The 27205-nt window shown below is 23.9% G+C and overlaps 5 protein-coding genes across 8 annotated transcripts; 1 reads left to right on the top strand and 4 right to left on the bottom strand.

Annotated features, from left to right (window-relative positions):
- Positions 1-1967: 1967 nt before the first annotated feature.
- On the top strand, positions 1968-10426 carry LOC122858068 (protein single-minded). The gene is made up of 8 exons (XM_044160739.1): positions 1968-2125; positions 3198-3584; positions 4870-4952; positions 5110-5412; positions 6878-7065; positions 7688-7794; positions 8152-8724; positions 8812-10426. The coding sequence occupies exons 1-8, from the start codon at positions 2011-2013 to the stop codon at positions 9822-9824; spliced, it is 2769 nt and encodes a 922-aa protein (XP_044016674.1). The 5' UTR covers positions 1968-2010; the 3' UTR covers positions 9825-10426.
- Positions 10427-10805: 379 nt separating this feature from the next.
- Positions 10806-12882, bottom strand: LOC122858195. The gene is made up of 3 exons (XM_044160932.1): positions 12826-12882; positions 12640-12767; positions 10806-12564 (listed from the first exon to the last, which is right to left on the bottom strand). Exons 1-3 carry the CDS (start codon positions 12826-12828, stop codon positions 12348-12350), a joined length of 348 nt encoding a protein of 115 aa, XP_044016867.1. The 5' UTR covers positions 12829-12882; the 3' UTR covers positions 10806-12347.
- Positions 12883-13436: 554 nt separating this feature from the next.
- Positions 13437-14497, bottom strand: LOC122858173 (transmembrane protein 267). The gene is made up of 2 exons (XM_044160905.1): positions 13877-14497; positions 13437-13812 (listed from the first exon to the last, which is right to left on the bottom strand). The coding sequence occupies exons 1-2, from the start codon at positions 14156-14158 to the stop codon at positions 13489-13491; spliced, it is 606 nt and encodes a 201-aa protein (XP_044016840.1). The 5' UTR covers positions 14159-14497; the 3' UTR covers positions 13437-13488.
- A 196-nt stretch (positions 14498-14693) lies between these two features.
- On the bottom strand, positions 14694-22884 carry LOC122858059 (prominin-like protein). 4 transcript variants are annotated; one of them, XM_044160725.1, is made up of 10 exons: positions 21609-22883; positions 20521-20791; positions 19966-20443; positions 19864-19887; positions 18367-19746; positions 18173-18294; positions 17931-17981; positions 17502-17675; positions 16301-16408; positions 14696-16239 (listed from the first exon to the last, which is right to left on the bottom strand). In XM_044160725.1, exons 1-10 carry the CDS (start codon positions 21943-21945, stop codon positions 16227-16229), a joined length of 2958 nt encoding a protein of 985 aa, XP_044016660.1. In that variant the 5' UTR covers positions 21946-22883; the 3' UTR covers positions 14696-16226. The 4 variants fall into 4 exon arrangements, with proteins under 4 accessions (XP_044016662.1, XP_044016664.1, XP_044016660.1 ...); XM_044160727.1 differs by lacking the exon at positions 17931-17981 and having other exon boundaries at positions 14694-16239; positions 21609-22884; XM_044160726.1 differs by lacking the exon at positions 19864-19887 and having other exon boundaries at positions 21609-22882.
- A 686-nt stretch (positions 22885-23570) lies between these two features.
- On the bottom strand, positions 23571-27148 carry LOC122858064 (chorion peroxidase-like). Its single transcript, XM_044160736.1, has 9 exons — positions 27019-27148; positions 26769-26950; positions 26388-26703; positions 26146-26324; positions 25981-26066; positions 25689-25908; positions 25338-25619; positions 25057-25236; positions 23571-24973 (listed from the first exon to the last, which is right to left on the bottom strand). Exons 1-9 carry the CDS (start codon positions 27036-27038, stop codon positions 23631-23633), a joined length of 2808 nt encoding a protein of 935 aa, XP_044016671.1. The 5' UTR covers positions 27039-27148; the 3' UTR covers positions 23571-23630.
- Positions 27149-27205: the final 57 nt, after the last annotated feature.

The raw sequence follows: 27205 nt of genomic DNA, 5'->3' as shown, positions 1-27205 counted from the left end.
ATATTGTATATATCATATAATATATACATATATATTCATAGACATTTGGACAGATTTGGGTACGTTATAAGCTCTGATGTGATTGCGAGCTCGCGCTTCACGTCCCCACGCACAAAACTCAATCCATTCAGTACGTCACGAACGACACAAAAAAAACTGTACAATATCATGGGGATTTTTTTATTTTTATTTTTATATTTTTTCATCATTCTCCATAGTCAATAAATCATTCATGTTTGAATATCATTACAAAAAAAGTTATACTTTTTTTAATATTATTTTTAAGAACATTCAAAATAATTATTTATACATGCGCATTTGATGGATTTAAGCTGCAGATTTAAACAGCTCTTATTATATTTAAAATTTATTTAAAAAAAATACTTATTGCACATGTTTTATAATGAAAAAAAGGAAAAAGGAAAAATCGACACCTTTGAAAAGGGCAAGCCATAAATACAAGGAAGGTGCATTGAAAAAATAAAAAAAAATAAAAAAAAATGCTGATGGCCTTGGACGTAAAGTAGCTTGTTTTATAGGTGCAAAAGCTAGATGCTATGCGTGGGATCTTCTGTTAAATTTTAAACTTGCATCTTTCATCAAAACCTTGAAATTGCAAACACATGTTTCAGCTTTCTCTGATCTATCCCACACTATAGTCAGAAAAAAAACAGCTGGATATATTGAGTATGTAAATAAAATTTGACAAACTAAAGGTGGTCAAGTTTTTTTTTTTTTTCCTGATTTTTTTACAAGGAATTCACAAGTACAGGGAAAATTCATATATATAAGCTCATAAATATTAATTTTTTTTTTTACGATATATATTTTACATTTCCATGATAAAGAAAAGAAAAATTATTTTGTATTGGGAAATCGTTAAAGAATGTATTTAGGGGCATGGAATTTAGTGGCAAAAATCTAAAATCACAAGAAAAAATTTTTATAGGGGTAGAAGTGCAGAAGAGACCATTGGAAAAATTTACATTTTTATTTTTAAATATATTTTTTACACATTTTTGTTTGTTTTTTTTTTTTGGGATTGATTTTAATTTTTTTCATTTAAATTTAACCTTATATCTTTTATCAGTATTTAAAATACTTATCTTGACTGTTTTTTACTTTTATTAATTTCACAGCAATAAATGTGAACACTGTAAATTTTTATAATAAAAAAATTTGCATCATAAGCATTTTAAAGCACTGTACATAAAACGAGCTTTTTAAAAATAAACCACATTAATAATAATTAGTCTATAAATAAAATTAAAATATAAATTTAAAAGATAAATTTATAATCTTATAAAAAAAAAAACAATTATAATCTTCATTTTTTTATCGAAAATTGTATAGTAAAAAAATTATAATATTTATTTCGATTTTTTTTTCATATACAAATATATTTGCTTATACTTATTATTTTTTTTTTTTATTATTAAATGGTATATAGCAAAAAAAAAAAATAATTCATAGTATATACATGATCCCTCCAGCGAGTTGTTCACATATATATAAAGCTTAGTAATTTACCTCATAGAGGGGTGGAGCTTCAGATGCGGTTGGTACAACCTACTGCTTTTTCTACCCCCTCTAAATTCAACAAAAGCCCCGTCGAGTTAAACGCGCCCCCTTGTTCCTGGTTGTTACCACCCGTTCCCAATAATTTTAAACCAGAATCAACCAGAATACTATAGACCATGATCAGCATCAGATGATTTTTTTTTAAAATCAACAAAATATCAAAGAATTTTAATCATAGTGAACTAGATCAAATTTAATTTTGTGTTTTTATTGTGTAACAAATCAGTTAAATATATTTTATAAAAGTTTTTTTATTTTTTTTATTGTTTAGTGAATTTTTTTTAAATTAAATTTTGCGTATTTTTAAAATATACCTCTGTTGATTAGAGAATTTTTTCATAGTGTGTGTTTAGTATGTTTAATTGAATATATTGCTAAAAAATATAAAAATATATTAAAGAGTTTTTTTTATATATATTAAATATAATCATGGCACCAATGATTGAACACGGACGTTTTAGTTCAAATGTGGTGCTTGATAGTGATCCTTATCATTCAAGCTGGCGACGCAAACAGAATCTCCAAAAAAATTGTATTAACAAAGGTAAATAAAAAAAATGAGTTTAAAAATATAAAAAAACATTAAATTATAATATGATAATTAAAATTAATTAAAAAAACTTGTTTATTTAATAAAAAAAAAATTACAAATAATATTAATAAATATAATAAAATAGAAAAATTTAAATATTTAAAAATGATAATTACGACAGGTAGAAATCACGTCTCAATCTAGACTCAATTATTGACTCATTACATTAATTTGAGTTATCAAAAAAATTAAATAAATTTAAGATTATAGCTCTAACATAAAATATTTATCGAAAAATTTTATTATCAACAATATAAATATTTAAATAAATATAAATACAAAGTATTGATAAACCGAAATATAAATCCAAGAAAAATAATATAAATAAACAAAATAATAATATACATTTGGTAGCTCAAAAAAAAAAAAATAAAATAACAACAAAGCAAAATAGATGAAGAAATAAATAAATTATATTTTTATTAATAATATATTATACACATATACACTCAGTTAATATTTAACTCCATATATTTAAAATTTCCAAGAACAGTTTGGCTACGCGACAGTAAAAAATCAGTCACGGAGTAAAACAGTGACGAAAAATTATATGGTTATTAATTTGAAAAAAAAAAAAAAAACACAGTGTTTATTAAAACAACGATAATTTATGTATAAAAACTCGTGAAAAGTATATTTAATATTATTTTTTTTATCAATTAATAAATTATTAAATGAATAAATAAATATAATTTTTATTTTTTTTATATTTAAGTGAATTTACATTATCAAGAGCCTCGTTATATTTAATATTTTCATCTGATGCTCTCTTATTCAACCCAATATTACTTTTTTGCATAAAATATACAATTTTTTTTGATTATTATTTATTTTTGTAATGCATATTTATCAAACTGGTGATGTCAAAATATAAGGGTCGTTAATTTCAAGATCATACGTGTCTTTTGCTGTTTTACTGTCATAAAAAAACAAAAAAAAAATACAAAAAATTAAATTAATAATAATATTATTCAAATAGTGTAATTAATTTGTGTATTTTTTTTTTTTTTTAATTTTTTTCTAGATCATCGTACTTCACCAGGTACATTGGATTTGAGCTATATACATCAATTGGACAACCAAAAATACAACAACAACAACAACAATAATAATATTAATAACAACAATAATAACAATATAATTAATAATAATAATAATATTAATAAAGAAGAACAAAATAGTGGAATTTATCAAACAAATTGTAGTAAAAGTGGAGGTATACCATCAGGCGGTGTGATGAAAGAAAAAAGTAAAAATGCAGCACGTTCACGTCGTGAAAAAGAAAATACGGAATTTCAAGAATTAGCAAAATTATTACCACTACCAGTCAACATAACATCACAATTGGATAAAGCAAGTGTTATTAGATTAACAACAAGTTATTTAAAAATGCGAGAAGTTTTTCCAAATGGTAAGTTTTATTTATCTTTATTTATTTAATATACTTTAAACAAAAAAAATATATATAAAAAATTATTTATTAAATAAATATAATTAAAAAGAAAAAATATAATATAAAAAAAATGACAAATAATTATTATAAATTAATTTATGACATACATATTTATTGTTTTTAAATGAAAAAAAAAAATTTATTTAATATAGAAAAAATAAATATAATTATAAAATTTAATTTCAATTGATTTTTTTTTTTTTTAGTTTATTTAGTATATACAAAATATATAAAACGTGTTTAAAATTTAATTTTAATAATCGATGAAAATTCAATAGAATTTTTTATTACTGAATATTTCAATAATGGAAAGATAAAAATAAAAAAAAAAAAAATATAAATTTCCATATCATCTACATGGATCCCATAGAGACCACCATGCTTGATGATACTTGTTGTCTCTTGCTTTGTCCTTATAATATTAAATGACAATTGGGATACACGAGACTTTTTTTGGCAAAGGGCAAATAGTATCGGATGAGATGGTTGTGATTGCGCACTTGATGCATTGTTATTTTCCCGCCGCATTGTAAGCATAGTATGATTTTGATGGGGGCTGTTGTAAAAGCGGTTACAATGCTTCACAGTGTCCTATACTATATCTCATCATTTTTTTCTATTTTTTTTTTTTCTTGTTGTTGTTGTGTTTGTCCCCTTCGCACTTTTCATGATGACGATGATGATGATGGACGAACGGGACGAACGCGTTTCATCGTTCATGCTCAATTGAATTTCAAGTGGCCGCATCCCTCTACTTTTTATATACATTTATGTATACAAAATACATGGACTATTATATATTAACAATAGCAAACTGCACCACAAGCATCTTTATAGTTTATATTCACGCGTTTACACTACAACATATATATTTACCACCAAAGAAACATATTATACAATTTAAGACTCTGAAAAAGGCGTGACTTGAATATACTTTTATTATATATTTTTATGGCTATTATGTAACGCTTATAAAATGATCTTTTTATGCCCAAAGGAAAAAATAAAAAAAATATATAAATTATTATATTTTAGTATATAAAAATAAATTTAAATGTATATTTAAATTAAATCAATGCGACAAGTAGATAAATTTGAAATATATTTATTTTATATTTTCATCAAGTCTTGAAAAAAATATATAAAAAATATATTTAAAATTTGTAAATATATTTTTTTTCTAATAGAAAATAGTGTTTTTTATATATTGAGCTTTAATCATTATTTTTATTGGTTTTTTTAGGTCTAGGAAGTGAATGGGGTGCTTCACCAACTCATGATTCACGAGATGCTGTTATCAAAGAATTAGGATCTCATCTTTTGCAGGTATAAATTTATACAGTTGAAATAAATAAATAAATAAATTTAACATTAAAAAACAATACTAAAATACTAATAGTAATATGAAAAAATATCGTTGTTAAATTAATAATATTTAAAAACAATTTAATAATTAATTTTTAATAAATTTATTTTGTTTTAGACCCTGGATGGATTTATATTTGTCGTATCACCAGATGGAAAAATAATGTATGTTTCTGAAACAGCAAGTGTTTTATTAGGATTAGCACAAGTTGAATTAACTGGTAACAGTATATTTGATTATGTACATCCAATTGATCACACTGAAATTCTTGATTTATTGAGTTTACCATCACAAAGTTCAGGTAGAACTTTTCCACCCCCAAATGCCCTGGGAAATATTGATTTAGAAAGAGCATTTTTTCTTCGAATGAAATGTGTACTTGCCAAAAGAAATGCTGGCCTCGTAACATCTGGTTGGAAGGTAAATATAAAATTTATTCTAACAACAATTATTGTTTTAAAAAAAACTTACAAAAAACAGGATATATAAATAAAAATATATTTTTTGATTAGCTAAATAAATCATATAAATTATTATTATATGATTTCATTGGTTTTTCGATTTGATTAGAAATAGGGCTTAGCAAATATAATATTTGGGGTGCAAAGTGTCTTGTTTGATTTCTAAAATTTGTAACAATCACCACATATGTTCTTTTATATTTTTATTTATATGCAATCATACATTCATACAGGATTAAGACTATTACTTGAATTACCTAATTTATACAGATGAAAAAAAATATATAAAAAAATATATTGACATGTCGAAATAATATATAACATTAAAGAAAAAAAAAAATTCGCTATAGCTGTTTTTAATTTAAACAAAAAAAAATAACAACTAAATTTTTTTTTCTTTTTTTACAACAATTAAATTAAACAATTAAACTGTCTTATTTTAATTTAGATTAAATTTTTTTTAATAATAGAAAAGTATCATTGAGACATCTCAATATTCCTGTCAATTTTTTATTTTTATTTTTTTTAAAAAACCCTATAAGTTATAAATAGATTTAAAATTTAAAAATCCGTCTTTTTTTTCTTTTGAAATTTTTCTAGCATTAACGCTTTTGTGTTACTTTATCTTGTTATATTTTTTTGTATTTTTTAAATACCATAAAATCACCACGAGCATATATATGTCACACGCTTTTATTCCTTATTATACTTAAGTTGAATTTTTTGAGCCCTCAGACTCTTACTCAGCATCTCAGTTGTACAAGTGTTAGCTATAGTGTAAGGCGTAAGCATGTCATCGACAACAAATAAACTTGTGTGACACGCTCGCTATAAAATGCATGTATAAAAACTTAGGGAGAAAATAATAATAAAAAAAAGCAGCTTGTATGTACTACATGAGTGCTTGAAATGTCTGACTTGAAAAGTAAAAGAAAAAAAAAAATTGTTCCCCATTTCATCATGTTTTTAGTTGTCGTTGTTGTTGTTGATGTTGTTGGGCTTATTGATTTGCTTAACAAATTAATTATTCTGTTAAATAATATTATTATTTATATTTTTTTATTTTTTTCACGAGGGAATTTGTAATTTTCACAAGAACCCTGCAATTCCTTTGACAACAGAGTGTTGATGCAGATGCACATGCAAATAAGCAAATTATGACTTTCAGTGTGACTGCAAAGGTTTTTGTTTTAATAAACTTCTAATAATGCTATTATTCAATATGCAATTACCCTCACACACTTTGTATTTTATATAAAGATATGTTAATAAGCTTTCTTTTGATGAAAAAAAAATTTATCATTGAATTGCTGATTTTTTTTATTATTCATTTGAAAATGTAATTCAAGACTAGCTGTAGTATTTTTTCGTCTACTTTGTTTTTTAATTTTGTGCTAATTTTATTTATTTATTTATTATTTTAGGTAATACATTTTTCTGGATATTTAAAAGTACATTCACGAGGTCCATTGTATGAGGATCATCAGACTATTGGCTTGGTTGCTATTGGACATTCACTTCCACCAAGTGCAATTACTGAAATTAAACTTCATCATAATATGTTTATGTTTCGAGCATCGTTGGATCTTAAATTAATATTTCTCGATGTCAGGTATGTCAATTTATTTATTATTATTTTAGTTATCCATACGTATAAATAGTTATTTTAAAAAATAAATAATTAATTTTTAAACTAATAATTATTAAAATATAATTTCAAAATATTTAAAATTAATTTTAATAATTTAAAATAAATCGAAACAGTTTTTAATTTATTTAAAATCATTTAAAATTTATTTATGTAATTTTAAAATTATTTAAAATGAATCTAAAAAATATATTTTTTAGTCTTTTAATTTTTTTTTTCTATACGTTTTTTATCAACTGTAGCATCCAATTACACTCTATCAATGTATTACAATTTAAATGGGGAAAAAAAGAATTAAAATACGTGTCAAATTACCCAACTCACTTGAGACATATAAATAAATTTTTTTATGATGATTTTTTTATGTTAAATATATAAAAAAACATTGATGAAACCTTGGCAAATAAATACACTCATGAAAATAATATCCATTGGGAAATGTAACATGTGTTTTTCAATACTCAAATCGTGTCAATTCACTCTGTCAACATATCCAATTATTGATTATATCCATTGTCCATATTTATATTTATATATTTACAATAAAAAATAAAAAAATTATAGAAATTTTAAATGATTATTTCAGTGTGAAAGATCTTACTGGTTACGAGCCACAAGATTTAATTGAAAGGACTCTTTATCATTACGTTCATGGAGCTGATATTTGGCATCTTCGTGAATCCCATCAAATATGTAAGTAAATAAATTAATAAACAAATCATATAGTTTAATTTTAAAATTAATTTAATAAATTTAAAATCGTGTGGTCCATATTACCGCATACACCCCTGTAAATTTATATATAAAAAAAATCAAATCAATAGAGCTAGAAGAGCGAGTGGAGCAGAAGAGGGAGAAACAAAGATTGTTTGGTTCACGTATTATCAATGTTTGGACAGTCTTGTTGTTTGATAAACGTTAATCGTCATTTAGCCGTATTCTCACCCCTCAAAAAAAAATCTTAAATATAAAATGAAATAATAATATTTAATAAATGATTTATAAATACGTCATTTTAATAATTTTTTATTATAATTATTTTTTTTTCAGTATTAATGAAGAGTCAAGTGACAACAAAATATTATCGTTTTTTAACAAAATCTGGTGGCTGGGTATGGATGCAATCTTATGTAACAATAGTCAACAACTCACGTAGTTCAAGACCTCAATGTATTGTCTCAGTAAATTATGTTTTGTCTGAAAAAGAGGCTACCCACTTGGTTCTTAATTCTGAGCAAAAAGCTGTTTCAACAATGACACCTGGTAATCCGCCTTCAGCACCACTTTCAACTAATACTTCTACTCGTGATATTGAAGAACAACAACAGCAACAACAACAACAACAACATTGTAGTCCAACAAATTCACCATATTTACCACGTCCAAATGAACAATGTCAATCACAAGTTGTTGATTTTTCTGAATCAGCTTATACAAATTCAGTTGATTATATGACAAATTCAGCTAATGTTACAACAACAAATCCACATATTAATCAGTATTCAGCAGGAGTTAATTCTTACTCATCACATTCAATGCCAAATCAAAATTCTGCTACTGGAACAAATGCTCATGAAGATACATCAAGTTATTATCCACTTGATTTATTCTATCAATATACAGGTAAATTATTTAATCATTTTTAATATAAATAAGAATATTTTTTTTATTTAAATATAATAATTAATTTTTATTATTTTTTTTTTAAAGGAATGCCACAAGAACAACAACAACAGCAACAACAACAATTGCATTCAATGCATCATCAACAAGAAACTAGTCCACAACATCATCATCAACATCATTTAAAAAAACAGCCATATTCATCACCATCAAGTTCATGTGGAAGTTATGATATGCCTGATTCATGTAATTCAATGTTATCAAGTCCATTGACAAATCATTCAGTAACACCATCAGCAGTAACATCACCATATTCATCATCATCATTACATTCTCATAATAATATTCAAAATTCTATTCATCATTGTCATCCACAACAATTACTTGATAATACATCATCATCAGCAAATTATGATTATCAAAATTGTAATTTTAATGACAATACAAATGGTGTTAATTCATATAGTGAACAAAATTCTGATGTTCATCATCATCATCATCATAATAATAATCATCATCATCCTCATCAACAACATCCTCAACAGCAGCAGCATCATCATCATCATCATCAACATCATCATCAGCAACAACAGCAACATCATCCTCATGCACAACATAATGGTAGTAATAATAGTCATCATAATCATCATCATAGTAATCATCATCATCATAATCAACATCATGTTGAGCATATTCAACATGTTGAAAGTCCAATTTATACAAGTGTTATTGTTGAATCTCAGCAATATAGTCCAAGTAGTGTTGTTGCTAATGTACATCATCACAGTGGTGGTGGTGTTATTAAAACTGACTTATGTAATCGTGTTAATGATACATCAACATTATCAAATTCATCAACTTCATCAAATATATCAACAACAATACCAAGAACATTAAATCAAACTCACATTACAATACCAGTAACATGTAGTTCAATTTCATCAACATCAATAATATCAAGTGCCACATCTTCACCAGCTGTATCACCAGAGCTACCAACAACACCACTTACAACAACAATTATAACAAATAATGGACAAAAATGTAATACAACAAGTAGTGTTAATCATATTGCTAAACAACAAACAGCTGGTTTTTAATTTATATATTTATATTTAAAAAAAAATTGAATAAGAAAATAATGTAGATTATTGATATTGAAAAAAAAAAAAATAAACTTAAGTCTCATGCTGGACATGATATAATAATAGATTTTTTTTTTTTTTAATTTGAATATCTTTTTCGGCATGATCAGAGCATTATTTAATTCCTATCAAGACTGACAGATATTTATGATTTATTAATATGCCAATTGACCAAAGATAAATAATGAAAAAAGAAATTACAAATTATTGCTTGCTGAAAAAAGAAATATCGTACTTAATATAGAGATATTTGATGAAAAATAAATGAGATAATATGTTAATAATATAAGTTTAATATAAATTTATTGATTATAGTATTTATAGTATTCTGTATTTGCTGTTTGCCTTATAAATTTTTATGTTAAAAATTAAAGACATGAAAATTATATTCAATTATATGAAGAATATTATTTTTTTCGATGCAAAAAATATTGATTATTATCATGTAGATATAAATTACGTATTATTAAATAAATTATAATTTTCTTAGTTATTAATAAATCAACAAGATTCATGTAAATATATTGTAAACATTATATTAATAAATTTATTGACAATTAATTATATACTTGAATAAAATTTATTTATTATTTTTAATTGAAAAAATTACTTTGATCTAAATGACCCAAAAACCATGATACAATTATTAATAAAAAATTTATTTAATATTGCGAATAATTACTGATATTTAGAAAAAAATTAATTAATAGTAAATAAATAATTATTATTGAAAATTTAAATTTTATTTTTTACATTATAATTTCGTTAATTAAACAATTAAAAATTAATTTTTAAAATTTAAATAATCAGATTAATTGAAAATACATTTTTCCTATTTAAATTAATTTTATTTTCATTTTTTTTTTTGTATCAATTTCGATTGTTTTTTCAATTTAAAAAAATGTCTATTGTAAGTAATTAAAATAACGAAAAAAATTTTTTTTTAGCTTATTATTATTAATTGTTATTTAAAAAAAAAAAAATCATACAATTATTTTATAATTATAAATTTTTTAATAGCCAGTAATGATGATGTAAAATTATTGCATAAATATACATTGATTGTTGACAGCATGATAAAAGAAATTTTTGATTTTTTAGTAATTATCATTCTTGTATATGAGAATAGTAAAATAATACAAACGTCTCGTGTCAACTCAGCAGGATATTTTTTTAACGTGGATTGTCACGTGTCCTCGTGTCCAATTGTTCACGTCAGTCTCACAATTTACAAAGGCACAATATTAACAATACCTATATTTAAGAAATAAAAAAATAATAATATATATGTGCTACGAAAGCAATGAAACCAATGACGAGTCAAGTGAATGGTTATCATCATTTCAAAAATTTATATATATCATTCGAAAGCATTGTTATAATTGGTAGAAAAAAACATGAACATATGATTGTCGTCGCCCCCGGGTTTTTCTTATTTGTGAGTTATTTGTGACCCCGCGGCACACGTCTCATTATCCTCTATTTTTTTTTTCTTCTTATATACAAGATTATTATATATTGACAATAAAATAAAAATAACATACATCAAAGTTGGACAAAAAGAAAAGACAAAAAAAATGGGAAATTTAATATTTTTTAAATGCCAAAATAATTTTCTTATAAGATTTTAATTAAAAATTAATCTAAAATATTAAAATTTAACAATTAAAATAAAATTTCAACTGTTATATATTAAAGATAAATTAATAATGAAAAAAAATTGTTTCACATTGTTTTAATAACAATAAATATATATTTATAAAAATTATAAATTTAATAAACATAAATGTGAACAAATAAAAAAAAATTAAAGGGATGATATAGCAGTATAAACACTTGACAAGTTGCGTGCACTAAAGAAATATCGTTGCATTGTGGCAGCTATTGTTGGTTTAACATAAGGGGATTTACCAGAAAAGCCGGAGTAATAGCTTGAGATTATAAGCTTTACCAACAATCGAAATAATTGAATTCATAAATAACAATAACAATAATTTGATTTGTCCTTTCTTTTTTTTTGTTATTTCGATTTGTTTTAAGTTGCTGTGAATTTTTTATATTTATATCAAATGTTAGATATTACATAATGATTATTTACAGATATATGCGTGTACAAAATGATAGAGAAAAAGAGGTTTTTTAAACACACACTATAATAGCGTTGTTCACTTTTGGTAACCAGGGTTACGGCACGTAACACCACCCACCAACCCTCTGGCTATATCTTCACCAATGTGTTTGCACCATGATTTTATACCAATTACAAAATATTCCAGGCTCTTGTTCTTTCTACATAACACTGTCTCATCACTGATTTTATAACACTAAATATATATATATAAGCTCAACATGAGGTGTTAAAAAATATTCTTTAAAAAAATATGATTATGTAATTAATAAATATATATGTATTTGATTATTTAAATATTTTTTCTTGCATATTTAACCACGTGAATAAATATATATAAAAAAATATATTTAAAATTGTGATCGTGATTCTTCATGTCGATAAACACCATATTCATGATTATTTTTTTGTATCATTGATGGTGATGTTGTTGTATCACTTGTTATGTCAATTCTTCCATCGTACATTGAAAATCCACGTCTTGATAATTCTTCACCAGGTACAATTGTTGGATTTGTATAACAAAAATCAGCCATCATGTTTCTTTGGCTAACCAATTGATTGGATCTACATAATAATTATTTTTAAATTTACATTATTCACATTTTAATTTATAATAATCAATAAAACAAAATGACTCACCTATCATTTTTTAAATGATTAATTTTTACAAATAACACAATGACGAGTATAAATAAAAGTAAAATACAAAATAGCCCAATTCCACCACCAATATATATTTGCAATTGAATTGATTCCAATGAATTATCCTGTTGAAATAATAATTTATTTATCAATGCTAATTATGTAATAATAATTTAAACTTACCATTGTAAAATAAAAAAAATCCAAATTGATAAATTAATAGTTTAAAATAAAAATAACTTGATGATGATACAATTTATTGTAAATTGATAAAATATATATTATCAAGCACAAAGTCTCGCATGATTTATATCTTTAATTCAATTTCTCACGGTCACTTTTTCTATCAGTTTAATGAGCTGTTCATTTATCAATATAAATATATATATAAAATATAGTTACTTGATGCTAACACATGTCAATTGTAAGAAAAAAAAAAAAAGAAAAAACTACATACTCAATTAAACACAACCTGGACATATTTTATAAAACAAATAAATTGATAATTACGATGATTCATGTGCTCAAAAGATAAGAAATATTATTGTGTTAGTGTTGTAGGTGTTGTAGGTGTATTTCAACCATTTCAACATCAAGCTTAATAATATAGCTGTTGACATTGATTATTAACTTTGATAAGAGACTTCTTCACCTGCTGGCATCTATATATATTAACTTGATTCTTTTTTTTTATTTTTATTTAATCATTGTTATTGTTGTTGTTATTTATATTATTATTATCATCATCATCATCATCATATTCATCACGACTAGTATTATATTATATCCAGGTGTTTTTTGTACTTTGTTTTGTATTTTTTTTCTGCTTTAATTTAGCTGATAAATTCATATGGGTAATCGTAATTGATTGATAGTAATATAATTTTTTGATACTGATAATAAATAATAAATAATATATGGAAGAAAAATACTTGTCAAGATGTAAACATGATAAGGAATTGGCTTTGTTGATCCAATTGGAGCAAACCATAAACCACGTCTTGCTCCATCACGTATATGATGTGTTAAAAAACTTGTCAATATAATCCATGCATAATTATTTATTTGTGTACTTTTTAATATATGTGAAATAAATAATAATAATGCCCAAATTAAAATTGGTATTGTTGTTGAATGTAAAAATGGTCGTTTATCCAAACGAATTGCATTCTATAAAAAATAAAAATAATATGTGTGATTTAAAATTATAAATATATTTTTTTTTTATAATTACATTTAATGTTAAACTTTTAGCAGCAATAAAATGATCCAGGTCAATTAATGATGATAACAATGTACATAGAAAAATGTCATTGATATTATTGATAATTGAAGCATTTGATAAAACGATTATCAATGTCCAGGAAAATAATGCAACAATTGCATGAATAAAATTATCACAAAATGCACGATGAAAAGGAAATAATAAATTTTCTTCAATTTTGTCACCTATTATTAAAGTTGTACCTATCAATAATGTCAGTGTTAATTTAGTGATTAATCTTTGACAAAACATTGTCAATTAATACTATAATTATTTGCAAAAATTAAAATTAAAATAAACATGGGAAATGTGTTTTTTTGACCTAGGTTATTTTGATTTTTTGTTATGACTTTTCATGTTATTGTTATTGTTGTTGTGATTGTCAAACTGTTTTATTATTATTATTTTTACTCATGAAATATTCGAGTAGTGCTATCTACAAGTAGTGCTAACAACTACTTGACCAATGACGTAATCAAATAGAAAAAAAAAAATAAATAGAAAATCGAAATTTCGAAATAATATAGCGAAAATTTTTCGAGTCGAAATTTCGAAATAAAATGATCCAGTGAGCAATTTTTCGAGTGCAAATTGTTTAGAATTTTTTTGTCTATTACTCAGTAAATTTTTGAGATAATTCTTCTTTCCATTCGATTGCTAGAAAAAAAATAAAATCGAAATCCTCAAAAAGATGTGCATTTACTATTTTTTTTTTTTGCAAATTTTAGGGTAACTTTTAAAATTTAAAATCCATTAATTAATAATAATAAATAATTATTTACATAAATGTTTTTATAATTTTTCTGAGCACTTTTATTACATTAAAATCTATTTAATTTTTTTAATTCTTTTTCTTTGTGGCAATTAGTCGTAAATACATAAAAATGACTTAGCATAATTTCTATAATTAATTTTATATGTAAAGAAATATTATGTATATTGTATATTCTATATATAATTTCAATTTAGTATTAATCTAGTTTAAGAAAAAAGTAATACAGTCAAGTATATCTTATGTCCTATATTATAAAAAAAATTAGCCAGTGTGCAAAAATAAATGAAAAATAGCACCACAGACTTACAGCAAATCTTTGTTCTTATTTTGTTGTTTTTATAAACAGTCTCATTTGAAAAATTTGACAAACAATTTACTGAAAACTGCTTTTCATTTTCATCAATATCCAATTCATCGCCATAACAAATAATCCACTAAACATTTAAGATATTTAAAACTTTATATACTTTTTCAACAACCTCAAAGTGTCAAAGAGTATAATAAAGATAATTTTATATTTTTTTTCTTGTATATAATACATTTCAAAATTAATTACAATCAATTATCATTTCTACTTAATTTCGTCGTATTTGTTGAAAACATTGGCTTACAATTATGTCATATTATTAATAATACAAAATTTAATTTACAGTCAATGTCAATCAAGTGTCTTTGTTTTTTAATTATAATTTACATTCTGGAGTATTATGATTTGGCAATTTTTTATGGCATTATAGCAAAATGGGTAACTAAAATAAATGCATAACTAGTATAAATGCAATCAAATAAATAGTATATCCAAGTTTTCAACAAAATCATGAAAAGAAAAGTAATAATATTAAATCTTTAACAATTTATCCAATTTACTTCGATTAATCTCATCTTTGAAAAGAAAAATAAAGAAAAATTTAAGAATTATTTACCAAGGAAAAAAAATAATAATTATAATAGTTAAAAACAAATACAACAGACCCAAAAAATTTTTTAATTGAGATTTTTTTAATTACTATATGACAACGATAATAATTAAATATTGTTTTAAAATATATTGATTTCGAATCTTCGATTTCTCTAGCTTCAATGGCATTAAAATTTGTTTTTTGTTTTTTTTTTATTTGTAAATAAACAAATTACATTTTTAAATAGCATTAATACTATTTTTAAAAAATGCATTTAATTTATTAAGAAAATATCTCAATTATTTTTTGGGTCTAATTGAAAATTAATAAAAAAAAAATTTTTTAAATAATATATGTTGTACAAATATTGCCTCAGTTTTTTTGTCAACTTAATATAAAATTATTTAATAACTAACAATTAATCGTTTTGGTCATCTTGATTAAATTTGATCATTTGTTGTATCCAAAAATTAACAACATTATTAATAATCATTAATCCGTGACATATCGCACAAACATTTTATCACACATATTCTCTTCTTGCTATTTTTTGATTTTTTTTAATTTTTCTTTTGTAGCTTCTCATGAGACTGTACATTGTTGGTTTGTTTAATGCATAATTGTTATATGTCACGGTAATTATATCCTAATTTCTGTCTCTAAAAATAATAATTATCAACATTAAGTATGATATAAAAATAAACAAATAATTTAACTTACTCGGGATGATAGTAATATGGTGGAGGTCGTTCGTATTCTGTGCTTGGTGGTGGTGCATCTGCTGGAGGTTGATATCTTGGTGGTCCACCATTAGGAAAATCCCAATTTCTATAATGAAATAAAGCACAAATTAATTAAATAATAAATTGCATTATAATTAATATTTAATTTAACATAACATGTTTATCGAAGAAATATTTTTAAAATTAAATCTCATCGGTTTTTCGTCCTACATGATAATTGAAATATAAAGTACACAACAATACTACAATTAAATGTTATAAATATATTTGACAATTGAACTATATTTTTTTTTATGAGACGACTTGTAACTTACGTATGTATTTTTGAGTAGATGTTAACTGTGTTTGATAGTTGTGGAAAGATGACCTCTAGCAAGGTTCCCACTCACCTGTAAATAATGGGGAAACTGTGACCAAATGATGAGGGTCAACAATCATCAAATTTGATTTGTTTTTTTGATTTTGTTTTGTAATAATAATTACAGATGACAATTGAAAACGTGCAATTAAATATTTCAATCAAATAAAATTAATTTATTGTTACTAAAAAAAGTTGAAAAATAAAAGTTTCTTGTAATTTTCTTACGAGTGGGAACCCTGCTTCAAAATGATAAATTTGTAAATAATATATGTGTGTAATAAATTAGTTAATAATCAGTGACAGTAATTAAAATTATTAAAATAATAATTATTTGAGTTTAACAAATCAATTAAACAAATAATCTCAATGTATATTTATTTGTAACAATGTCATTGTTACAAAAATTAAAGCACAATTTAAAATTGTCTCAACAAGTTAATGAAATTTTCATGTTGGATTTATGAAATTGTTTTAAATGATGTGTCAAAATTTCATGATAATGATCCAGTTAGTTTAAAATATATTTGTTGTTAAAGTTGATAACTTTTATTTATCGAAAAATTATTTTATTTTTCATTTATTTCTTAAACTTCTTGACATTTTTATTATCAAATTTTTTACCAATTATATTACGAAAATATCGTTATTTTCATTACGACATTATCGAACTTTTTTAAATACAATCTTATTAATCAAAAAAATTGTTATTAAAATTAAACTAATTTGTTATTTTTCTCAATTTTATTATTTTCATATTTATACAAGAATTTATATTCAAAAAAAATCTAATAATATATATAAAAAAATACTTTCTTACTTGGGAGCACGATCGGAGTATCTTGAATCATGTTGTGAAGTTCCTTGATGAGCAGCATCAACTCTTTCACGTGATGCATATCGTCTAGCAGGACCAGATGTTGGAATTGGTCCATCATATCCTTCAGCATATGCATGTGGATGATATCGATAATTATGTTTCTTAACATGTGTACTGTAAAAACAAAAATTTATTTATCATAATTAGATCAAATTATAATTATGATTTATGACAAATCATCAATGTCGTATCTTTAAATTTTAATTATTACTACTGCTCAATCTCATTGCTCTGTGTCCCAAATCAAAATAAGTAACAAGTAAAATAAGTGATATTGTGATAAGTTATATTTGTGAAACAATAAAAAAGTGAATAATGATATGTTATTATAAATAATATCACGGTGCAGATAAAATACTAGATACTTACGGAGCAAGTAGCATGTTATCCCTGTCGGCGTATGCGTCATACAAATATTCACTGTAATTTATTGTCTTGTTAGATAAAAAAATATGTTCATCACAGACAAATGATAATTTTATTTCAATTAAAAAATAAATAAAATTACATAAAATGCGTTTAATGAATATAAATGGTAAATATACAATTGAAAATTTTGATAAATATTATAAATAAATATAAATGTTTATATAAATAAATTTTTTACTCACGATTCAACAAGTGGTCCTGGATAAGGATCTGATTTTTTATAAAGTGCACTGAGTTTAACGCTGATAATAATTGTTGGAATAAAGAAAATTAAACACCATCCAACACTCAGCCAAAATCCATTCTTAAAATAAAAATAAAAATACAATAAATATTGTTTAATAAAAATTTTAAAATATCAAAAATATATACTTACAAATGGATCAACAATTTTATTACAACCAGCAACAAGTGTAGCATTATATGCATTTGATACTGGACCACATCTACCAATTGTTCCACGTGCATTATTAATCAAATGTTCAAGAAAATCATTAATTTGTTTGACAAATGCATCACTAAATTTAACAGCAAGAAGTTGTACATATTCTGGACCATCTTCATTTAAAAATTTTTGAGCAGTTTGAACTTCATCAATAAGACTATGAATTGCTTCACTCATTGAGCTATGATTAAATTTAATATTATCTTCAAGTTTTAATGCACGTATACTTAATTGTTCACTTAATAATCTCATTGGTATAACTAAATCATTATGATAATGTTCAAGATCATGAGCATTTTTAAGTAAATCATTTTTCGTACTATTTTGATTATCTGGTAATTGATTTGCTAAATTACGTAGCTTATTACCAAGTTCAGATAAATTAATATTTGTAAAATTTTCTTTTAATAATTCAGCATAACGATAAAATTCAATATCACTTAAACCACTTTGTGCAAGATCATTTAATTTTAATGTTGCATTATCACTTAATATAACAATACCAGGTGATAAATTAATTTTTTGACGTAATTGATCAATAGTACTACTTATTGAATATTTTTCAACAAAATTTTTAACTTTTTCAAGTTCATTTTTATACATTATTTCAAGTTTTAATACTTTATATATTGTTTCATTTTCATGACATTTTTTTAATATATGTCCAATATTAATATCAGCATCTGGATTATCTTTATATAATAATTTATTAACTTGTAAATAATCATCAGCAAGTTTAAATATACGATTATCATATGGATTTTTTAATGGTTCACATATACCACGTTGTACAACAATACCAGTAATCATATGTCCAATTGTTATGACAATAAGTATACTTGTTAATAAAAATATAAACCATACAGCAGTCATTAGAAAACATGCACCAGAACCTTTATCACAACAATCACCATAACCATCTGGTCTTTTACCACATATACCACAAAATAAACCAAATGTTATACATGTTAATATTAATAATAATACACCAGATACACTAAGACCCACATAATATCTGTATATTGAATATTTATCAATATTATCATTTGCAATATCTAGATGTGGTATTAATATTCTATTTATTTTATCACTTATTGAATCAATAAATGTCGTTATATTATTTGCTGTTATAGCTAATGATTCACCAGCTTGTTTTATACTTGAACTAACAACTGGTATTGTTTCATTAACAGCATGTTGTATATCACGTTGAATTTTTGTAAATGAATCACGTCCTTTTTGTACTTCAGCAACAATATTTCCCTCCATTAGCCATGTTATATTACGTAATGCCAGTGTTACATTTGGAAGCTGTTAAAAAAAATTAAAAACAATTATTTTTTATCATTGCAAATTTTATATTATAGATTTTTTTTATTGTACGTTAAAACAAATATCAATCATGCAATTTATTTATGATGATGATACCTTTGGAAAATATTGATCCAAGTACTGCATGAAAATAAAATTTACATATATTTTTATACTATTAATAATATCTTAAATTAATGATAGTAAAATAGTACTGACCTTGTTGAAATCAATTTGAACAGATAGTTCATTTATTTTATAATCATGTAAAATTTGTTGACACATTTGTGTTTTACATTCAAGACCAAGTGTACGTAGTAAATCTTTTTTAACACCTCTAACAACAATGTCCAATTGACTTGCATTTGTTCTAAGATCTTTTGTAATATTATGCATAACACGTAAATCTTCACCAATATTATCCAAACATGATACAATATCTTTTAAATTTGTTAATGATACAGCATGTGAATATACTTCAAGTTTTTCAGTAACAATTTTACCACTTGCTTGAAGTGTATTATTAAGTGAATTTTGTAATTCATCATAATTTGTTATTAATAAATTATTTATTTGTCTTTTTGTTGTTTCTAAATATAATTCAACGTCTTTTAAACTTATTTTTGCATTGTAAGGCAGTGTTTCAGTACCATCTTGAACAAATTCATTTGTAACAAATGCACAAACAACACCATACCTGTAAATATTAAATATAAAAATTATTAAATTTCGTTTTCTTAGGTATTTTTAAATGAATAATTTGAAATTAATTACAATATCATTGTTGCAACAGCAATTAAAAACATATTTAGAATAATTTTTCGACATTGATCATGTTTTTTATCAAATGGCTGACTTCTTGCACCACAATGTCCAGCACAACGACAACAAAAGAAAAATAAACCAACACATGGAAGTATAGCTGCTAAAAGAAGTCCAGCAAAAGCAAGTCCAGTTAATCCACCATAATGACTTATTATTATTTTCCATTCTTTAGCTGGATCAGCAAAATGAAAGTGTCGTTTATTGTCAACTGTTATCAGCCCTGTTAATCAGATAAAAGTATATAAAAATTTATTTATTATGAAATTGATAAATTTAGAAAGATTAACAGAAGCATGCTATTTTACTCTTGATGTTTTTAAATTGAAAAAAGAAACTATTGTTGTTTAGAAGAGGCCTTGAACAAATTGAGTAAGTAATTTTAACTATGATATAATTGCTACATATGACGATAATTCAAACAATAAATACGTTATCACAATGTCAACATTAATTGTTGATGTTATCAATAACAATTATTGAGTGGTAGTTATTTAAATATATAAAGTAATAAAAAGATTTTAGCATTTTTTTTTTTAACAAATTATAAAGCTCATTGATGGATTAAATTTTTTTCATTTCAAAGCTTTTAAATTACTTGAACAACAATAAGAAAAAAAATGTAATTATAGCTAATTTCTTGTTTTTTTAAATAAACAAAAATTACATTTACTGGATTAATATTTAAAATATTTTTTTTAATGACTACAAATCCCTTAGAGGAGAAAAAAAAAAACCAGTTGCTAAGCAGTAATGTAGATAAAACAGGAGTAACCTAAATTGATGAAAAAAAATAAAATAAAAAACTTTTTTAATTAAAAAAACATCAGTCAAAATAAAAAGCTCGTGATGAAAAAAAAAAAAAAAAATTTGATGTACAATTGTAATTTGTACTTGACAAGAAGGTCAATAAAAAAAAAAAATTGATAAAGCTTTATTGACATTATTATTCATCTCTTATTTATTTATTATTATTGACAAATAATTTTCTGAAAATTGAGCAAAAGCATATTTAAAAAATGAATTTAAAAATATCAAACCTTCTGGATATGCTTGCTTGGATTGAATAATATCCATAAACATATTTGTTGCATTATACAATCTTCCCATTCCTTTTGAATAAAATTTTGTGGTGGCATTGTATGGAAGTCCCGTTGCATTAATTGATGTATAATTAAGTGCCTGGGATACCATTATTTCCTCCAATTGACGATTTAAATCTTCGCTTATTGTACGCATTCTTGTTGCTAAATTTTCTTGTGTTGTATCTTGTGCAGATACTGTTGTTGGTTGTTGTACAATACATGATATTAATAATATTACACTAAGCACAAATGAAGTCAACGAATTCATTATAAACAACACCATATTAACCATGTGTTTTTTTATGCATTTGGGTGTGTCTTTTTTATTTAATTTTTTTATTTATTTTTTTATTCAAACTTCATTTTAATAAATAAATAAATATTTATTTATATTTATTTATTTTTTTGACACTATAAAATTTATATAGACTTGTCAAACTAGCTATTATTTATGAATTTTTAATTAATTGTTTAACAAATTTTTTTTAATGTTAAGCAATTATTTTTTTTTAACCTTTCTTTCACTTCAACAAGTCATAACTTTTTTAACGGTAAATAAACAAAAATTATATTAATAATAATAACAATAATTTTATTATTATTAAATAAAAATTTTTTTTATTTTTTATTAATTTTAAAAATTGGAGCTTATGAATTTTTTGTGAGTTGAACAAAAAAAAAACACAATAAATTATTATGTTGCTTTGACGTTTTTTGTTAATGAAATAATTTTTATATTTATTAATAATAATAAGCTAATAAATTATGTCAATGACTGGTTTAAATAAATAAATTAAAATTGTTGTCTAGAGTTTGGATATAAATAAAATACAAAAACACAATTACACAAATGCTTTGGAGTATCACATTAGTCACATCAAGTTCACACACAAAGAACCTACAGTGTTCTAAATTAAAATTTAAAACAGTAGATACAACTTATGGAGTGTACAATGTAATTTTTTATTGTCAACTGTCCTCAATGAACACTATACACAACTGTAACATCAACTATATATTGCTCTATTTAACTAGTAATTGCTTCAACTGACTGGTGCAGGAAGAGACAACTCGACTTAACCCGACAACAAGTTTTTCACGATAATAGATATATTTATTATGTTTATTATTTACTGAGTCAAGCTGACAAGAGCAACAAAAGAGAGATGCCAAATCTCAGATGGTTGAGAAACAAGGAGCTAGATAGAAACAATATCTTTCTCTTTTTTTTTTTTTTATTTTCTTTGAAGAAATGCGCAATGTGACCATTAATGAGTCAGTTTGCGCAATTCATAACAATTTAATATATTGATTATAAAGTGATTGCCCAAGTTTAACATTTCCATTGTTATTGTTGACATATAAAATAGAAATGAGTTTATGCAATATAAATCTACATTTTTTGGTAAACATTACTATACAATTTATTCTGAATTTAAGGATTTTTTTTTTTTTTTTAAAGTAAAATATTCAAGTATTTATTTATAATCTCAAAATATAATCATGATATTTTAAATAATTATTGAATTTTGCATTATCATATTAAGTTGCCAAGCAAATGATTAATTCAGATTAATTAAAAAATTAAAAATTGACAAAGGCATTCAGCCAATCGAGCATTTAGAAATCTAGGAATTTTTATATTTCAATATTATATTTACTAGCTTTTATTAGAATAAATTCTTTTTTCAAACAATCATATTTCATCACATAATTTTTTAAAATTCAAGTAAATAAATTATAAATAATTAATTAATAATTTTAACACGAAAAAAAAGTATCAAAAAATGTCTCAAAACATAAAATGAAATAATTTATTTATTTATAAATAATTAAATAATATTATATTTATATAGCACTGTAAAATAATAATTAAATAATTAATTTATTATCAAATTAAATTAAATATTTTTAATAGTTACAAATATTTATTATTCTATATAGAATAATAAAATTAATAATTTAAAATATGTAATTTTATAATTTGTGTTTTAAAATGGGTTTTGGAAGTTCATCAGTGCTTGAATCATCATGTGTCATAAATTTTTTCATGTCATCTTGAATAACAGGTATATTTTCATTATAATTTTTGATTTCTTGTTGTTTTTCTTCAACAACTTTAACAGATATAAATTTATTATTTGTAGAAAGAGGCTTTGATACATTTTTTTCTATGTAATGTGATCTGGAAGAATCTTGTCCATTGATAAATGTTGAGACAACTGGTGGATTTGATATGATTGGACCATATAAATTTGGCCATACAGATTGTGCTGGATTTCTAGAATTTGCAATCCAATCATTAAATCGTGCTGGTTGAACAGTTGTTGTTGTCGTTGTTGTTGTTGATGATGACGATGATGATGCTGTAGGATTTGTTAATGGTTTTTCACTAGTTGAATCATTATCTTCAAATGATCCATAATCAATTGATGAATCAGATGTTTGTTGTGGTACAGTTTTAACATTTGAAGTATAAACTGAATCAGTTATAAATACTGGTGAACTTATAGCATGATTTTGTACAACAATTGTTACATTTTCATTTGTTCCATGTGGTCTTTTAACGACAATTCTATTTTTTTGATTAACATTTGTTTTAACTGGTTTACGCCAAGGAAATGTACGAGTTGAATTAACTGATTTTGGCTGTCTTTCAGCCCAATCATTAAAATTTAATTCATCCACTTCATTACATGATACACGTGGATTTTTGTCTTTATCAACTTTTAATAATACAGATGATTGAATTGTTTCAATATTATTAAGTGTATTACATAATATTTTTGATAATGTTATACGTTTTATTTGTAATAATTGTTTCATAGTAAATTGTTGATGATTATCTGTATTTTCATACCAAAAACGATCACCTTTTTTAAGATTACTAAATTGTTGAGCAATAATACAAGCAAATGTTGGTCCAACAAGTCCATTTAGAAGTGGTTTTTCAGAAATACCAGCTGTAAATAAATCAACATCCTCAACATTTTCATAAAGTTTTCTTAATTTTTGTATTGTTTTAGTTGGTATTCTATTTTTCATGTCATTCCATGTTTTAATGTCTGTTAAATTACAAATTTTACGCCATGCAACATATGGTGCAAGACCATGATCTCTACCACGTTGTATATTAATTGCTGCTAAATCCATACCAAATGGAAAACCAGGAAATTGAAATAAATGATTTGTCAATTCTTTTGTTATAAATTCATCACGATGTTGTGATGGTTGATTAACCATACCAAGAAGTAATCTATCAACTGATCCAGCACTTTGTAAATCAACTTTATTTCCAAATTCTCCATGAATTGTAACATCTGTTAAAAAAAAAATCATTTAATATAATTAAAATTAAAGAGAACACAATTAATTGCTGTGTGTTTTTTTTTCATTGACATACTGTTGCTTATTAAATTATGATGTTTGTCATATCTATCAAATTTTGATTGAACAAGTGAATGCCCAAATCTATATGCAGCTGATGAAAATGAATTAGCAACAGTTGCATCAACTGCAGGATCATATCCTTTTGAATAATTTTTTGATAATTTAACTCCAAAAGTATCCGTAACATCAGGACCTATTATCGATGTATAAAAATAAAAAATCATTATAATTTAAATAGACAAACAAACAAACTAAAAAAAAAAAAAACAAATTAATATTTAAAAATAAAATTACCAACAACAAGTGGTAAATATTCTTGATAGGTAATATGTTGTATTATTGCACCAATAATTTTTCTACTCTCTTGAAATAATTTTTCATCATCCCAATGTGAATTAACAGCTGATAATTCTGTTGCTATTTTATTATGAAGTCTTAGAAAAACAACATGAAGTGATGTTAATGCTGGTTGTTCAGTTAAACGAGCATCACCAGCTCTAAAACAATTTGTTGCTAATGATCCTCTTCTACATAAATCATCAGGTCCACCAGCTGGTTGTCCATACTGTAATAATCCTGTAATAAATTAATTATTAATTACTCGTTGTTAATTATAATTGAATATTTAAAATTTAAAAAATTTACCATTTCTAAAAGTTCTTAAACTATTACTGTGAGCAGTATTACTACTGTAAATCATTGATCCATCAATATAACTTGAAACTTGTGAAAGTTGTTCTCTTGATCCAAATGCACAATCTTCTTTTGGTGCTGGACCACTACGTACAAATTCCAAACAACGTACACCCAATTTACCAAAAAAATCATCTTTTGAATCAACAATAATTGGCAAACAATCTGGATGCTAAAATATTAATATTATTTATATAAAATTTATCAACAATATAGCAATAAAAATATATTTAAATTTATAAACCGTTAAATGTGGTGGTTGAAATTCACTTCCACGATTTGTACAACACTGTGGAAATGTACCATTAAAACCTCGACTTTGTGCAGTAGCTAAAATTTAATTAAAATTATAATTTAGATATTTTTATAAACAATATTAATGTTTAATAATATTATTAAAAATTTTAACCAGTTATATCATGATCAATAAATTGTCCCCATTGCATCAACAAGTGTGTCACTGTTTTCGATGGAATATTTTTATCAACATGAATTGCTCTAGAAACATCACGAGGACTTGGAAGAGCTTTTCCACTTGTTGATCTTCTAATTGTTTCAATTCCATCATCATAAACTGGAGCAATAAATCTATTTATCAAAAAAAAACATTATTACTATTGTTAAATGATTTTTTTTTTTAATTAAAATTACCTTTGCATTGTGGACATTGCTGAGCCCCACCATGGATGCTGAAAATTATTGCAGCTACCATCAAAAGTACGATATTTTATATTTGCTGATGAACATGAAGGAAAGGTATGTCTTTGACAACGTTCACGAAGACCAAATGTTGATTTACGATTAACATTTTTAAGAAATGCATTTGATGAATTACCAAATATTTCAACTAATTTTTTTGAACTTTTTAATACTGCATATGCTAATTTTGATAAATTTTTTGCCTCATCTGATTGACGATTAAATGCTGCAACGTATTTTGCTGGATGTTCATCAGTTAAAAATAAACCTTAACATAAAATTTAAATTATTTATTAAAGTACATTTATTTATATATTATTATTATTTAAATACCATTTGAAAATAATTTTGGTTCTTCAACATTATAAAATTTGTTCATCTCTTTAATTCCATATTCTTCAGCTTCATACAAATATTTATCTGTTGATTCGATATTTAAACTATCAATTCCAATTGTATCATTTTTTGTAATTTCTTTTTGCTTTGAATGTACCACCAGATGAATAATAATATAGCTAATTAATAATAAATAAATTAAATTAAAATAACGGTAAGATGAGAAATAAAAATATTAAAAACTTACCAACAAAGTACGAAATTCATAATTTAAAAAAATACTATTAGCCTTGATTATTATTCAAATAAAAAAATTGAAAAGGACCGGTTAACAGAGAGTCACAAACTAACTGGAATTTAAGCGTATCAAGTCTTCTTATTGAGTTTTCATCAGTTTTAGTTGTGGTGGTATGGAACCACAAGTATTTAACATT

The sequence above is a fragment of the Aphidius gifuensis genome, linkage group LG5, assembly GCF_014905175.1.
Source record: "Aphidius gifuensis isolate YNYX2018 linkage group LG5, ASM1490517v1, whole genome shotgun sequence".
NCBI classification, from domain to species: Eukaryota; Metazoa; Arthropoda; class Insecta; order Hymenoptera; family Braconidae; genus Aphidius; species Aphidius gifuensis.
This window is presented reverse-complemented; position numbering and strand designations above follow the sequence as displayed.